The sequence below is a fragment of the Piliocolobus tephrosceles genome, chromosome 13, assembly GCF_002776525.5.
Source record: "Piliocolobus tephrosceles isolate RC106 chromosome 13, ASM277652v3, whole genome shotgun sequence".
Taxonomy (NCBI): domain Eukaryota; kingdom Metazoa; phylum Chordata; class Mammalia; order Primates; family Cercopithecidae; genus Piliocolobus; species Piliocolobus tephrosceles.
Window position 1 is genome coordinate 53,070,528 of NC_045446.1, and position 16,504 is coordinate 53,087,031.

The 16,504-nt window shown below is 46.1% G+C and overlaps 1 protein-coding gene across 2 annotated transcripts in view; it reads left to right on the plus strand.

Annotated features, from left to right (window-relative positions):
* Positions 1-1,821: 1,821 nt before the first annotated feature.
* Positions 1,822-16,504, plus strand: part of GALNT18 (polypeptide N-acetylgalactosaminyltransferase 18) — a 371,780-nt gene continuing 357,097 nt past the window's right edge. For both annotated transcript variants that reach the window (XM_026454004.2, XM_026454005.2), the window contains exon 1: positions 1,822-2,468. In XM_026454004.2, the coding sequence (XP_026309789.1) occupies positions 2,234-2,468 (235 nt within the window). In that variant the 5' untranslated portion in view covers positions 1,822-2,233. The remainder of the gene's footprint in view (positions 2,469-16,504) is intronic.

Consider the following 16,504-nt stretch of genomic DNA (forward strand, 5'->3'; position numbering starts at 1 on the left):
TCCATTAAGAATGTGAAAAGAATGAGTATTGCCTCCTCTTTCTAGCCCTGTGGTGGTTTAGCAAGATCCCAAGAAGGGCTGAACTTCCAGGGCTCCTCCCGGGAGACAGGGCAGAACAGAAGGAAAGATTACACCTTAACCTGTACTCAAGGGCATTGCTTGTAAGTCTGTCCAACCAGAAGAAAGTTCAGATCCTTTATTTGTGAGCTGGATTATACCTCTGGAAGAGAAAAAAGGGAGAGACAAGTTTTACTCCCTCCTGGAGGCAGATTTCTCTACCTCGATTTTTTCAGAAATTTTGTACATTCTTTCCTCTCACGTATGTATCTCCTACATACCATACACACGATTCTTCTCCCCCACCTATACCCCAGGCCACCTCAACCCACACCCACTGTTCTCTCTTCCAGCTATGGATCAAGGGAAATCTTCCAGGGTCCCTAGTTGGTATCTGTTTTCACAGCATCTTTGGGGAGGTTTTTTAAGCAAAGTGCTGGTAGAAGGGCCCTTGGCTGATGGGGCCATAAAGTGCCCTTTCTTTGGTTTTGTGCCTTCCCTCTTTTGTGGGGCCAGTTATTTGAATCCAGAGACATCCCAGGAGGGAGCTGCCCTGAGTATTTCTGTGACTGGTTGGAAGGCTGGCACACAACGAAGTGGGCATGCAGCAGGCTGCCTCCCTGGCTTTTAGGCCAAAAAATTAAAGCAACTCAGAGATGGAGAAGACGCAGGAAATCTGTTGTAAAAAGTCTTTGTTTAAAGGAATTCTGTTCAGGTGCTGAGAACGGGGTGTTCAGCAGAAGAGGATAATATGAGTAAACATTGGCACTAAGAACAAACACAGCAGTATCACCCTCTGCGTCTGGCCTCCCCCTGTGCTCAGTCACAGTTCTCTCCCACCGCCCTCTCCGATAGCAATCACAAACAACATGTGGAAGGGCTTTACAGTTCAGAGAGACCTTAATTCCCCCCAGCGGCATTTCCTTGCAGGGTTTCTCTATGCACTGGATGACCCTGGTCCCACATGAATGAAAACTGGGCTTAAAGGACACATCCATGTCCTGGGAGCTGTATAGACTTAAAGAAAAACCTAGATAGGGGCAAAATTTGGGGAAAGCTGTGGCGGGAGTGGGGGGGGGGGGGGAGGGGGGGGGGGGTTGGAGGTGGGGGAAGAAGTGGTAGAGAGTCATCTAATAGGTCACCAATGTTGCTTCTGGGAGATTCCCGGAGGGTTGTTTCCTTTCAGCCAGGTTTAGGGCCAGGTCTGGACACACTCGGGAGGCCAGTGGCTGAAGGGCGGAGGGCAGGGTGGAGGCCCAAGTGAGGCCAAGGAAGGAGTGGATGCCCCTGGGGCTGGCACTTCCTTGGCTTCTCAGGGTCCTGGCAACCAAGAAAAGATTCCAGGAGTCGACTGGTGGCACCAATGCGAGAAGCCCCGGGCGGATGAAAGAAGCTGACCCGTGCGACCCCCACAAAACCAGGAGATTCCTGCCCAAGAGCAAGAGATGGAATTCCCCTCACGGAGGAAGCTGCCGACCTAAGGGCTGGGACTGGAAGCGCGCCCTCTCCGGGAGCTTCGGGTCTGGGGCAGCCTGTGAAGGCGCGGGTGGAGGCCCTGGCGCGTCCCTGGGGGCGGGAGCCAGGGGCGGCCAGTAGGTGGGGCCTGGGGGCTGGACTCCGCCCCCCGCTCCCGCCCCGTTGGTCCGCTGCCGCTCAGCACCTGCCCCTCTCCAGAGCCGGAGCACGATTGGTGGCGGCGCTTGTCGCTCGGAGGGGGCCGGGCCGCTCTTCTTCGCGGCTCTCCCAGCCGCCGCTGCCGCTGCAGCGGTTCTCCTAGCAGCGCCCGCCGGTCCGACCGCCAAGGCAGCCGGCACTGGCGATGGGAAACGGTGTGGCCGCCGACACAGGCAGTGGCAAAGTTTCCCAGAGGTACACATCTGGGAGCGCGGCTGCCGGCTACCCGTGACCCCTCTAGGAAGGGCTCAGGGATTTTTAATTTGGAAAAAATTCCACCTGGTTTCCTTTGTCAAGGTCTCTCCGGGTGGCCAGCAGCAGGAGCTGCAAACTTGGGCACGGCAGCTTCGCCGGCAGCGGACCGGGCTTTGGAGAACCTCAGAACTCAAGTGCTGGTGTGCCCAGCGGCTCCGGACGTGCTACGGGGTGTGAGCGTGGGGGAGTCCGGGGCGCGCGACAAGAAAGGGCCCCCGGGAGCTCTATATGGAGGAAGGAGCCCAGAATGGTGTGCACCAGGAAGACCAAAACTTTGGTGTCCACTTGCGTGATCCTGAGCGGCATGACTAACATCATCTGCCTGCTCTACGTGGGCTGGGTCACCAACTACATCGCCAGTGTGTATGTGCGGGGGCAGGAGCCGGCGCCCGACAAGAAGCTGGAGGAAGACAAAGGGGACACTCTGAAGATTATTGAGCGGCTGGACCACCTGGAGAATGTCATCAAGCAGCACATTCAAGGTACGGGCGCCCCGGAAACTTGGGTTGCCCATGAGGCCCGGGAGTGCCCTGCGCGGCGCGGGGTGCGCTGGGGCTGGTGAGCATCAACTCAGCCACGGCGGGGCTCTGGGGCCGCAGATGCGTGGTAGTCGTGGGGCCTGAGTGTGAGCTCTTGCCTGCGTGTGGGACCCTCTGTCTGCGGCTGTGCGCGCTTCCCTGGGGCACAAGTGTGTGCGCAGGGCTGCACGCGCGGATATGTGCAGCTAGCTGGCGATGTGGGGGCGCGCTGCGCACGTGTCCAAATGTGCGTGTGACTCTGGAGTGGTTGCTCGCGGACTCTCGGGATCGTACACAAGTCCGGCTCAGAGTGTGTGTGCATGTGAATGTCTGTGTGTGTACAAGAGGGAACGCGCGGGCAAACGAGCTTTTTTGGCCACTGTAGGCGTCAGGCGAGATGCCCGCGCGGCGGCCCTGACTATTGGCAGTTAAGACTCGCAGGTTGCCGGACAAGCGAGGCTAGGAAAATTGCGTTGTTTCAGCCACAGCCTCAGTCTTGCTATGATCCGGTTGGTAAGCGATGGGGAAAGCAAGGAGGGCCGCTTGAACCTATAGCAGTCCCTACCCCCACCACAGCCCACGGGTCCAGGACCCTCTCCAGGAGCAGATATCAACGCCGGGAAGTAGCGCTGGAGCTTGAGCTCTGTCCACTGTGGTGATGCCTCCGCCCAAGACTGGAAGAACACGCCCTGGGCTGCGCCTTCCCCGCGGAGCCGCCCAGGACCCGGTGAAGGCCGATTCCTCCGGTAGCTCCACTCTTAGGCCCTGGGAGCAGCTGGGGCGGATCAGACAGACCTACCTGGGTTGGGTCTGAAGTGTAAGGTTATGCCGGTTGGGTGCGCTCCAGACCAGTGCGGAGGTCCAAAGGGAGGGTGGGGGTTGCAGGGCCCTCTCCCGAGGCGACCTGGTCAATGAGCTGTCAGAGGGAGGGGATGGAGTTCCCGGCCAGGAGCACTGGTGCCGGGTGTGCACACACACGCGCGCTCACGTCCACACTTCTTCTCCTCCCCGCGCCCCCTGCTTTCTACCAGGCATGTGAGCTTCTTAAGGGCAGGGCCGAGCCTAGTTCCCCTGTAAACCTGGCAGGCCCACCAGGCTCAGGGGCCAGAGCATGGCAGACCTTGGCAAAATCGAATTGAACTGAAGTCTTCCCCCTCCTCCCCCGCCCCCCGCCAGGAGCATTCCCTTTTGTTTACACGTGGATGTCTGAATTTCAATCCTTGCACCTGCTGCCCTTGCCAGGGTAGAGATGGCTCCTCCGTCTGAATTTGGTGTTTCCCCAGGTGTCCAGAATAGTTGCTTCCCAGGAGGAGAAGGTTCAGGGAGGTTCAGGTGAGTGCAGGAGAGGCATCCACACCCATAGTGCTTCCTGACTAATGACTTCAAAACAAGCCCATGGCTTCGGCACCCTTCCAGAAAAGAGGGACATAGATAGCTTCTTCTTCAGACCTGCCTCTGCCTCTCAACCTGGCACTGGGCTTGGAAACCAATTTACCTATCTGTGGGTGCCTGTTGCTATTATTTCTTACGTGTCCTTTTCCATCAAACAGATCTTGATTGACTATTAATCAGCAATAGAAGTACAGTGTTTCCCCCAGGGTGATTCAGAATGTTCCCTGGGAGACACAAAGCCATACCTTACTTTGACATTTCTAGTTTGCCGACAGATTTTGAGATTTTCATTCACAGATTCTGTGTGTGTGTTTTCCTGGAAAATGATTCTCTTGTGCTTTTCTTTCTGGTCAGGCAGGAGGTGAGCAAGGTAGTGCTCAGGGGATGCCATTAACCCCTGAGCCTGTCACGGAGTGGGTGCCTGTCATGTGGAATGTGGACCATGTCATATGATTTCTAAGGTTCGACATGGAAACAAGCATAGTGTTGAAGTTGAAAGGAAGCATTGTGATTTTTCTCCCCAGAAACTTTATAACTATGTGTTGTTCAGCACTTTCAAATCTATACCTGAAAAATTGGAGAAGATAGGTTAAAAAAAAAGAGGCAGGGTCCCTAAAACACGTGTTGTTCCACTTGTACACATGCAATGACCCCTGTGGGTATTCAGAAATAACCACAATCTCAAGACAGAGGGCCAAAGCTGCAACCTATGGGAAGGTAAGGAAGGGTCAGTGACTTGGAAAGACTGGAAATGAGGCAGGCAGGGGCAGAGGTTACCAGGTTGGCTGTGCCATTATGGTGTAGCAATGACCAACTGGTCCCTTTGCGGTGCTGGGGCCATCCTGAGCTGGGATTTAGGGAACAGAGGTAAAGGGCCTACAAAATCTGGGGCTGGTCAAGTGCAGCTCTCTGAAGGCAGAGGGTGGTAAAGGACAATAAGATCAAGCTCTTGTGCTTGATGGTACAAGCTGTTTATGTATACCTCACTGTCAAGTTCCCTCTAGTCAGCATAGCCCTTAGAACAACCCAGTTTACTTTGCTGAGCTGGAGGGAATAAGGGGTAATAATAATAGCTAAAATTACATAGCACCTAGGATGTGTCAGGCCCTATTCTAAACACTTTACATATATGGACTTATTTAATCTTCACAACCTTATGAAGTAGGTAATATTCGCTCCATTTTACAGATATGGAAACTGAGGCAGGGAGAGGGTATATGATTTGTCCAGGGTCACACACTGGTATGTGGTAGTACAGGGATGTAAGCTCAGCCAGTGTGGCTTCAGAAGTCTAAGTTCTTAGCCACGTACTAAACTGTCTCCCAGGAGGGCCCCAGGGTCCCTTGGAGTCCGTTAACAATGGTGGAAGTGGGTGTCAGAGGAAGAGACCTCAGAGGATGGCTGAGGGGTGAGGGAGTCAGCAGCCTTCCCACTTGGAAACGCTATAGATAAACTCAGGAAGCTCTGGGTTTTGCTTTGTTTCATGTCAAGAGGCAGAGATTCCAGTCCCTTAACTAATGTTTGCTGAACATGCAGGACAGTCCCTGGCACATCCTACAGAAAGTAGCTGTGGGGTGAAAGTGTGGATGCATGGATGAGTGCAGATGCCTAGGGCCACGTTAGTCATTAATGAAAGTGTTACCACTCTCCAAAAAAGATGTTTTGCTTTGGAGTCTTGTTCAGGCTCCTCTTTTCTTTAGAAGGAAAGTCTCCTGGTAGCTGCAGATGTCACAAAATGTTCTGCAGGATGTTCCACAGGACTTACAATTAGAAGAGGCTTTGGAGCATCACCCCAGAGGTCTGTTCTAGTCATGACTGAAAAGTTTATTTTCGTCTTGGGAGTTGCAGTGATATTTCATTTTAATTTGTTTTCTGATTGAATGATTTAATTAGATGGTGTTTGGGAATCTCTTGGGAATGTAAATTGCAGTTTTGAGAAGTTTTTTGACCAAATAGATGTTAAATGAGAGGGTGGATAACTTATGAGTTTTTAAAAAAAGCATCCTGGGGGTTTAGAAACACAAAGTAAGTGTTAGTCAGGGTCAGGTTCCCTCCATCTTAGGAGTAGAAAGATCTGATGGCTTGACATGGTGAGGTGGATGAAGCAAGAATTTGCTAAAGGAGTTCTCAATGTTGGAGAGTGCAGGAAATGGAAATGTTGATTCAGTTCTTATTTTGGAAGTTCCGCAAAAATAAAGATAGCTTTCTTCTTTTCTTAGTAGCTTTCTGAATATGGAAAAGAATGTGCCAATGTTTAGGAAAATATTTAAAAATGCATAAAACTGCCCATAATTCATTCTACCCTAAAAATCAGTTTGCATTTTGAGCATTTCCTTCTAGCTTTGTTCATTTGCCTCCATATTTCAAAATGAAGGTGTAGTCATGTTTTACATGTAATTTTATATTCTGCTTTTTCACTTTCTTTTTGTTAATGAAGCGCTATTTTTTCCATATTGGCTACATAGTTTATTGGTTCAACGGTTATCTGTTGGAGACCTAATGTGTGCCAGGCACTGCACTGGGAAAGTGATTGGGGATTATAGTGGTGAACTGTACACTAAAGACACTCTACAAGAGTATGGGCACTCTTGGTCCCTGTCATAGTGGACTTGTTTTCAAAGGACAAAGAATTCCTCTTAGTCGATGTGATCAGGGCTTCAGTTAGTTAATAGAAAAACTGGTTAAAGAGGAGAGTACAACAAAATATTACATACTTGCCTTAGATATTTTTATTTTAATGTTATCCAAAATGTGGATTCATTTGCAAGACTCTTGATATCAGGTCAAAGTTTTGTCTTTGAAATGCATCTGCCATTTGGCGTTCTGTTCATCTTCCTTGCACAAACCACTCCCATAATGTCCTGTTTACAAAGTTTGATTTCTAGTTCTGTTTTCTTTAAAATTCGTTGAAAACTTAAAGGTGCTTATGAAGCAGTGTCAGCGTAGTAGCCTAAATTGTTACAATTTTTGTCTGATCTTTTGCAATGATTTTGCTCACATGTAATTTGATTGCTTTTCTTTAACCGACTACCCTTTATAAAGGCTTTGCAAAGCACTTAGAACTTAAAGTAATTTTCTTAGAAACAATGCTCATCTTTTTAGCAGTCATATTTCATTGGTTTATGTAATACGTGATTAGGTTATGCTGTTACAGTGACAAGTACAAATAGTGTAAACACATTTGAGAACAAACCCACTGGATGGCTGGTAAGTGTGCAACTCAACTATTTGCAGGAGCCGTGGGCAGTGGTACTAGAGACAAATAGGGTTTGTTACAGAGGGAGTGGCAAGCATAGTTAATCTGGAGAATTGATTAAATGGAGAGTTTCTAAAGAGAACTTTTACTGTATTTTTAATGACTGAATAGTATTCTGTCATCAGTATACCATTACTGATTCAACCACTTTCCTATTGTTGGACATTTGTTTTGCTATTATAATTAGAGCAGAAATGAACATCTTCACCTCACTGTTTTTTGATTATTTTTAAGGATGTCTTTCCAGAAGTGGGATTAGTACTGACTGAAACAGTCTGAACATTTTTATAAAAGATTGTTTTTTCAGAAGGAAAGGCTTTCTTTACAGCCACCAGTAGTGTATTATTGTACCAATGTCATGGAGCCTGGCCAGCATTGGGTGTTATCATTCAAATTTTTCTGAGTAAATGTAATCCCTGTCAAATGCTCTATTCTTTTGATTTGTACTCCTTTGATTATTCTAGAACTTAATATCCTCCCCAACCCCTGATGTTTGTTTTATCTTGTGGGACTATTTGTGTCCTTGCTCACTGTTTTCTCAGACTATCAGTGTTTGGCCAGGCGTGGTGGCTCACGCCTGTAATCCCAGCACTTTGGGAGGCCAAAGTGGGAGGATCACTTGAGCCCAGGAGTTCAAGACCAACCTGGACAATATGGTGAGACCCCCCATTTCTACAAAGAAGAAGAAAAAAAAGACTCTCAGTGTTTCTGATTTGTGTATTTTACGTATTTTTTGATAAATAAATGTTTTGCCTGTATCATATGTTACATACATAATTTTAGTTTTACATAGATGTCTTAGGGCAGTGGTTTTCAAACTGTGTCCCCAGGAGCCCTAAACTTGTAGAAGGTTTGATCTGGGGACTGAGAATTAAAAGGGTGAAGTGGAGTCTCCCAGACTCTGCCTGTAGGTACTCCCTCCCCTCCCTGCAACAACAAAACTCCACTGTCTTCTGTTTTCTATTTGTCGTTCTATAAAATATTTCATTTTTAAAAAAGGTTCTACTTCTTTTGAAAACAAAGTTGAAAATAACTGTTTCGGGAAAAGAGGAAAGATCAGACTGTTATATTTTTGTGAGGGATGATAGTGGTATAAAGAATTCAGGAGAGTAAATAAATCTAAAAGGAAATTGAATTCCTGGGTGGTGTTCTTGTAACATCTATTTACCCTTCTGAATACCATGATTAATAATGTATTACATTATGTGACTAATTTCTAAATCCATTATCTTACTTCATTGAGTCAAGATCATCCCAACAATGGAGAAATGGGTTATTAACTGCATTTTGTTTCCTGAAAGTTTATTAGTCATACTATGTGCATATGAATGTATACCAGGTCGGTAACAGCAGGTTGTTTGCCATGACTACAAATCATTTATGGTCCCTAAGAATCAGCAAATGTCCTGGGCTTGGATGTTTTTCTGTCTCCTATAGCTTTTGGATGTCACTTAGAATTGGCTCATGTCCTTCTCATCTGATCTTTGACTTGGCAGTGTTTGTGAAAAAGAGGATATGATGTTTGCTGAGTGCTTGGAGTTTATTTGAGGAAAGAGTGTCATTTAAATGGTAAAGCTATTTGTCCTCTGGAATGAACTGTTGCATGTGAAATTATATTAGTAACAGTGATTGACATTTTGAAAGAGTTCAATAGCAGGACTTAGGAGTTGAGCCTAATTACCTTTGTTAATAGTTCAGAACCACAGCTTTATGAAGAAGAAAAGCCTTGCCAAAGGACACAACTTTTCCCCATGACCAAAGAATCTTCATTTTTAGCCAGAAGTGTGTAGGCTGTAAAATAAATGAATTCCACATTCTTTCCCACTCACTTGACATAAATAGTTATTTGCCCTTGATAAGTAGGTTGGTGGAGAATCTCAAGGAGAATTCAGAATGGAAAGTGCCAGAGAGCCACAGTCTGGTTTTGTCATTTATGAGGGCCTTGAAGGTCGGCTTTAGCCACTTGGGTTAGGCTGGCCTATGTTTTCCCAAAGGTATTTATGGGATTCAGAGTCACATACAGGGTTACTGGAGCGTCTTCATTACCATCGTATAGGATTTCTGACCTCATTTCACTTGAATAGCTGAATGCCCTTGATATGCTTTGAATGTTTGTTCCCTCCAAATCTTGTATTGAAATGTGGTCACCAGTGTTTGAGGTGGTGCCTAGTGGGAGGTGTTTTTGTGAATGGCTTGGTGCTGTCTTCCCGATAATGAATGAGTTCTTGCTGTATTTGTTCATGCAAGAGCTGGTTGTTAAAAGAGCCTAGCTGCTCCTCCTCCTCCTTCTCCTCCTCCTCCTCATCCTCCTCCTCCTCCTCTTCTTCTTCTTCTTCTCCTTCTTCTTCTTTTCTTTTCTCTCTCTCTCTCCCCTCTATCACTGTGACACACCTGCTTCCCTGTTACCTTCTGCCATGATTGTAAGCTTCCTGAGGTCTTCCCAGGAGCCTAGCAGATGCTGGACTTTGAACAGCTTGCAGAACTATGAGCCAAATTATAAATTTGTAATTTTATAAATTACCAAGCCTCAGGTACTCCTTTATAGCAATACAAAATGGACTAATATAAAGCTGTTGTCTTGATTTGGGGCTTGAGGGTCTCCTTTGGTTTGTGGTGGAAAGCCAAGCTTGGCTTCTTGTTAGCTGGGTTTTATCTAGGAGATGGGGACAGACAGGCTGTCCTGTGGAGAAGTACATTGCTGAGCAGTCTACTTGGAGGGATGTTACACAGAAAGCTCCTGGAGGAAAAACCTAGCTGAATGTGAGTGATAGATGTAATCAGAAGACAGTGTGGTGGGCTTTGGGGAGAGATGGAATTATGCAAGAAGCTGAAGGGCAGAGGCCATACAGGTTGGATGGCACTCAAGTCAGGAGCAAGAGGCAAAGTGGCTGAGGTCCACTGGTGGCTAATCCACCTTCAATGAATGGCGGGCCATGCTGTTTATGCTGGCCTGGAGCGTCTCTTGAAGGGTAGAGCTTCTGCCTTGGATTTGGCAGGGATGTGGCATTTCACGGCTCCTACAGTTGCTATTGAATCTCACTTGCCTTTAGTGTTAGAGTCAGCTCCATCTGTAATGCAATGCTTGAGTCCAGGGGTCCTTGAGGTTTCCCCCTTCCTCACACATATACCTACATACAGGGCATGTGCCCTAGGGCAGGGCTAGGAGGATGTGCCTCCTAACACAATGCATTCATTCTTACTCCACCCTTTCTTTTCCTACTTGAGAAAGCATATTAGTATGCAAGGGAATGTAACAACCTTGAAATCCCTTTAATTTATTAGAGTTAAAGCTAATCATTCATAAGCTTTGGTACTTAAATTATTGTTACTCACTAATTACCTCACAACTATTCCACAGCACGGTATGTTGTGGCAGTGATTGGGAATGACTGCTGTTCTGGAATCTTCTCTGTGGATCTGTATACCTTTTATAGACCCCTATTGTTCCAGTGCAGCCAACTGGAACTTTAAGCAAAAGGATTCCTGGTTATACGAACATTTAAGCTTTGGTGGTTTTTCTGACTACACGATTATGGATTAAAATATGTTGCTAGACAGATCATCCCAGTGGGGATGCAGTTCTGAGACGTAGTTCTCTTTCACTGCCTGACATTCAATTTCAGTTTTGTGAAGGTTTATTTTTGGGAGATGACGCTGTCCTTAATGATGCTAGTGGAAACCCCTGAGTGTCCAGCCACAATAAACATTGAGTGGCTTCCCGTATGGAGCCACTGCTAAAATGTTTTTAGAGCCAACAGGCATACTTCACTGGGCTACTTTCCATTGCCACCATCCTTTAAGAGCTCACAGAAATACAGTGTTTGGGAAGATCCAGAGAAGTGGCATATGCACTCTTCACCTTGGAACAGGTGAGAACACTGAAAAACGATGCCTACAAAGGAGGCCTGTGGCCAGTTCTTTAGCATGAATAGGTTCATTCTACAAATGCGCTGAGTTTAAGTCTCAGAGCAGAGTTCCCTGATTAAGATTGTTGAGTGCTGCATCTTAACAAGCTCTGGTGCTTTGTTGGGCTTCGCCAATCTGACTTGTGCATCCATCTCTGTCCCCTGGGAACTTGGAGTTAAAGGCCATTGAGGTCCCAGAGGAGCAGGAAGGTAATTCAGGGACTCTGGCAAGACAGGATTCGAAGCTCGGCTTAATAAATGTTGTGCTAATGGCATCTGGAGATTTAGGAGAACAGTACCAAAATTGCTTAGGCCAATGGATATGAGAATTAGAAAGCTAAGGAAAGATTTGAAGTGACAAATGAGAATCCTAGCCAAACCCCAGATTTATTTTAAGAGCAACAGGCATATAGAGAATTAAAGATTGATTGTATCAAGGGACTGGAGGAAGACAGCTACGGTACTCTAGTATGTCAGGGTCTGGCCCAGGTGCTGTCCAGCCATGATTACTTGATTTATGTATTTTAATGAACAAATAAAATTGTAATTTTTAAAATTAGTGATTTCTTTTCATCTTCACAACATAGTAAGGTAGAGTTTTTAGAGGTAAGAAAATGAAGACTTAGAGAGTTTGTCCAAGGTAGGTCACAGGGCTGATGGGTGGTAGAGCCTAGAAGGGAAACTGGCTACAAAACCAATGCTCTCTATGGAATAGAAAGGAGGATGAACATTTCTCATAGAGAGGAATGGGAGATCATCTTATCAAAGATGGTGTTTGAGTGTAAGCTCAGAGGCCTCAGGTCAAGTGGGAGGCCAGGCAGGGGTTTGGTTTGCATTTGTGTCCACAAGGAACCTGGAAGGTAGGGTGGCCAGCAGTGGAAGGCCCTGGTCTAGGAGGGTGAGGGAGTGGCACCACAAAGCTGTGGACAACCTTTTCTCCTAGGTCACTGCGGGGCCTCCAGGAACTGGTCCTTGTCAAAAAAGCAGAGTGTTCCAGCTGCAGGCTAGAGCTCTTTCAGATTCATTGCGACTTTTGAGCACCCAAAATGTCCCAGGCACCGGGCTGAGTGCTTTCCTGTGCCCTGGCATAGTCACATGTCTTTCAGGGTGACCAGCTTATCCTGATGTGCCTCACGCTTTCCTGTTTTAAAACTGAAAGTCCCAGGTCCAGGGAAGCCCCCAATTCCCTGGGCAGACCTGGAGGGTTGGTCATCCGAGGCTTCTCACAGTGGTAAATTCTGCTCCGTGTTAACTCCTAGCACCGGGGTTAAAATAGCCTTTCTGATCGTGCCGCATCCAGTCTTTGATCTCTGCTCTTGAACGTTGACTTGCTTGAAGGTTACAAAGAAGAAGGTGAGGGTCCACAGCCCCTTCCCCATTTTCCCTTCCCACACAGGCTGCCTCCTATCTTCTTTGTTATTCCTTCTGCTTTGGCATTCTCTGGTTTTTAGCTGTCTGAGCCTCTCAGGATTTGTAAAGGAAGAAACAATTGCTGTAAAGGAAAGCTCTAATAAAGTGGTTTGGGCACAAAACATCAGCAGCTGTTTATTTGCCCAAAACAGTAGGAGTCCATAATAACCTTGTGAGTTATATGCTGCAAAGTTACAAGTAAGCAAGAATCTTACTCAAGATCCACAAATGTAACTTTATTCCTTTATTGAACTAATTTCTCTTCCTGTTTATGCTGGTGACATTTTCTATTATCCATGTGGAAGATCCTTTTTGATCTTCCATTACAGATTTATTTAGCTGTGACTTGGTTGGCATCCCAAGGCAGAGGGGTTTTCTGGTTTCTCTTTATTGCAGTTATAATGCTTTGTGTTTATATGGTTCCTGCCTCAAAGGATTTCAACAAGTGGGACAGGCTTTGTCTAATTAATCATCATATTTCCCTGATGGGAGAGAAGGAGCTATTAAGAGGAAGGGAGAGTCTCGAGAAGGCTTCAGACCTGTCAGTTCATGGGCTTGGAGAAGTGAGTCTTTTAACATTTTGGTTTCTTCTACTTCCAAATCTCATTTTTAATAATAAGTGGATCATCTGATTTGCTTTAGTTTCTAAGAGTATATGGAAGAAGGTATAACATGTGGGAATTATGACATGGAATGTCCAACTCGATAATTAGGCCAGGCCTTTTATTTTATGAGAACCTGGGGATTTATATTAGAAGAGGAATCCAATGGAAAGTGCATAGAAGAGATCAATCAATCAAGAATAGGAAAAAAAAAAAAAAAACCCAGTGAGGAAGGACTATAGAAAAATAGGTCTGAATTTGTCTGGAGAAGAAATGGGGAGAGAAAGAGAATTAATGTTTGCTGAGCACCTGTGATGTGCTGAATACTTTACACCTGTCACCTCATCTTAACCTTATAAGCAGGCCTGTGGGATGGTGTTATTATCCCCATTTCACAGATGAAGAAATTGAGGCTCAGTGACTGTAATGAGCTTATCCCAGGTTTAGCAGCTAGTAACAGTTAAAAGCCTATTACCACTCTTAAGCTCCTTAGTAAGGGGCTAAGGGCCGTCTTGTTTTTCTGCTCCTTTGATGTTGATCAAGAGAATCCTTTCTTTTAGCAGAAACGTTGAGACTGGAAGAAAACTTTTTGAGGGTAGTGAAGTCCTGAGGTGGGTTACCAAGTGATTATTTTGGCAGCCTCCTTTCCTGGAGAGGTAGGAAGATGACTGTGCCAGGAGCTGACCTGGGCTCAGCTCTCTGGAAGATTGAGAGAAACTCTAGGTATGGCGTTTTGCAGCCAGCTGCATCATTTTTTCTCCCAGGAGCAGACTTAACATGAACAAGATCATCTCCACTCACTCAGGCCATAGCTTTATTTTGGGGGTCCTCTAGGCTCAGGGCATGGGGTGCGGTAGGGGACCATAAGAGGGGGACTGGTCTACACAAAGTCAATAGCAGACATGGCCAGGCCTTCCAGGAACTTCCCGTTTAATTGAGGGAATGGAATATTTGGAGTTAAATGTATGAAATGGTGGGCCCCTAGCTATGTCGGCAGTTGTAGGAGGTGAACACCAAGGCTGGCATTGTTTATTGTGGTGTGGGAATGGGAGGAAATAAAACCACCGTGAGGAGTTGGGAGAAACCGCACTCTCCTCAATGTTGGCTGGGAGTGTGACTGGCCTGTACTCCTGCCTTCTTTTGGTATGTGCTCAGATTCTTCCCTTCCTTCACTGAACAAGCATTTATTGAACACCTGTGCTGGTGATGTATCAGTGGAATCAGGGCAAAAATATGAGGGACTACAATTAAACGAGGAGGTGGTCAGGGGCTCTGCTATAAGCAAAGACTTGAAGAAGGTGAGGTGTGCGCCATGTGTATGTTTAGAGGAAGGGAGTGCCAAGCGGTGCGAACAGCCAGTGCAAAGCCCCTGTGGCAGGAGTGTGCCTGATGTGTTTGAGAAACAGTGGCCAGTGTGGCTAGAGCAGGGTGATGGTGGGAAAAGGGGGCAGGGGAAGAAGCCAGAGAGGGGCTGGTTGGGAAGCTGGTTGTGCAGCCTCAAAGGCCACTGCAGATGGAATGCTCTGGAAAGACTGGGGAGCTACCAGAGGGGGTGAGCAGAGAGGCATCAATGCAGGCTGTTCTGTGGCTGCTTCCTGGGCACCTCTTTTGGGCTCGGTACTGTGCCAGGCATGGTGGGAGATGATAAAATATATGCGACACGCTCCTTTTCTTTGAAGAGCTCATAATCAGGCTGAGAAGACAAAACAAGAAACAGTTAAGGATCTTTTGCAAGCTAACTCATGTAATGAGGGTTAAAATTGAATTCCAGAAGAGCAAATTGTCAGAATAGACTTCATGGAGGAATAGGGACTAATGACACATCTCTGAAGAATGAGGAGGATTTCAGGGAGTGGAGTAAGAAAGATTTGGAGAGGGCTAGTTATGAAGCCTGAGTGTCTCAGCTAGTGTGGTGGAAAAGAGTGTGCAGGCAGTCATGAGAATCAGTGCTGCTGTTTACAGTTTGGGTGACCTTGGGCAAGTCTCTTCACTTGTAGTGCCTCAGTTTCCCCAACCATAAAAATGAAGACAATTGACCAGGTGCTGTGGCTCATGCCTATAATCCCAGTACTTTGGGAGGCCGAGGCGGGCAAATCATTAGGTCAGGAGTTTGAGACTAACCTGAGCAACATGGTGAAACCCCGTCTCTACTAAAAAAAAAAAAAAAAAAAAAATACAAAAATTAGCTGGGCCTGGTGGCAGGTGCCTGTAATCCTGGCTACTCAGGAGGCTGTGGCGGGAGAATTGCTTGAACCTGGGAGGCAGAGGTTGCAGTGAGCCGAGATTGTGCCATTGTACTCAAGCCTGGGCAACAGAGCAAGATTCTGTCTCAAAAAAAAAAAAAAAAAAAAAAAAAAAAGAAATGAAGACAATCGCTCCTTAACCATTGTAGGATTGCTGTGCTGATCAAATGAAGTGATGTGCAGGCAAGCACCCCCACCCTGTGTATCAGGTGGGAGCTACTGGGAACAACATGTTCCCTTTTTCAGTCTTCTTTCATTCCCCCTTTCCTTCATTCTATTTTTGCTTGTTGAAGCTCACATAGAAAATACGGTCAGGAATATATTTTCTGGTTGTAACACCTAGTATATCAGATTTAGCCCCATTTCATTGCAATTAGTTAGGACTTTCCCACATAAGTCAAGCCTGACATGGTCATAAGTTAGGCTCCAGGGGAGCCCAGACTAATGCTGGTCACATCTCAGGTGAGACATCTTGGAAGATCTGCTCCAGGGCATCTTAGTGTCACTGACCGCTGCTCTGAAGTTCTGAGCCCTCCAGACTGGGGGCCTGCCCTTGTTTGTGGAAAAATATTTGTTTTGTAAAACCTTTACAAATTTGTTTTGTAAAACCTTTTGTAAAAACTTGGCATTGCAGTGGGCAGCAGACAATGCCAGGAATGTGCTGTGTTGGTTGAAACCTTGGCTGGTGGAAGAGTCATGCAGGGTGTCCAGTTACCTGCTGGGTTAGTGTCACTTCCTAGCTCCTTGGTGAAGAGTGTCTTCTTGAGGACAGATTTTTCCTTTTCTTCTATCTCACCTTTCAAACCAAATTGAAGCCACATCAGCCTATCTTCCTGCCAGGATGAATCTGATTTAACCCAAAGCAAAGTGACTTATAATTTCAATTGCAGGCAGGAAGGTGTGATTTAAGACAATTGTCAGGAAGATTCAATTTAATCTTTTCTTTCTTCCCCCTCTACAAAATGTGCATTTTGTTGCACATTTGTATGTGCAATAATTTTGTATATAATTTTGATATACATTCTTTACAATTCAGAGATAGATGTAGTTCACATTGGGAAGGTACACTCTATACTTTTTTATAGCACTTATCTATTTAAATTGCTTTTTAAAAAGATTCCTTTCCAATGATAGCAGAAAACTGAGGGATGATTTCGCCTCTTTACTAGAGAGAATTGTAGCAAATCATTCT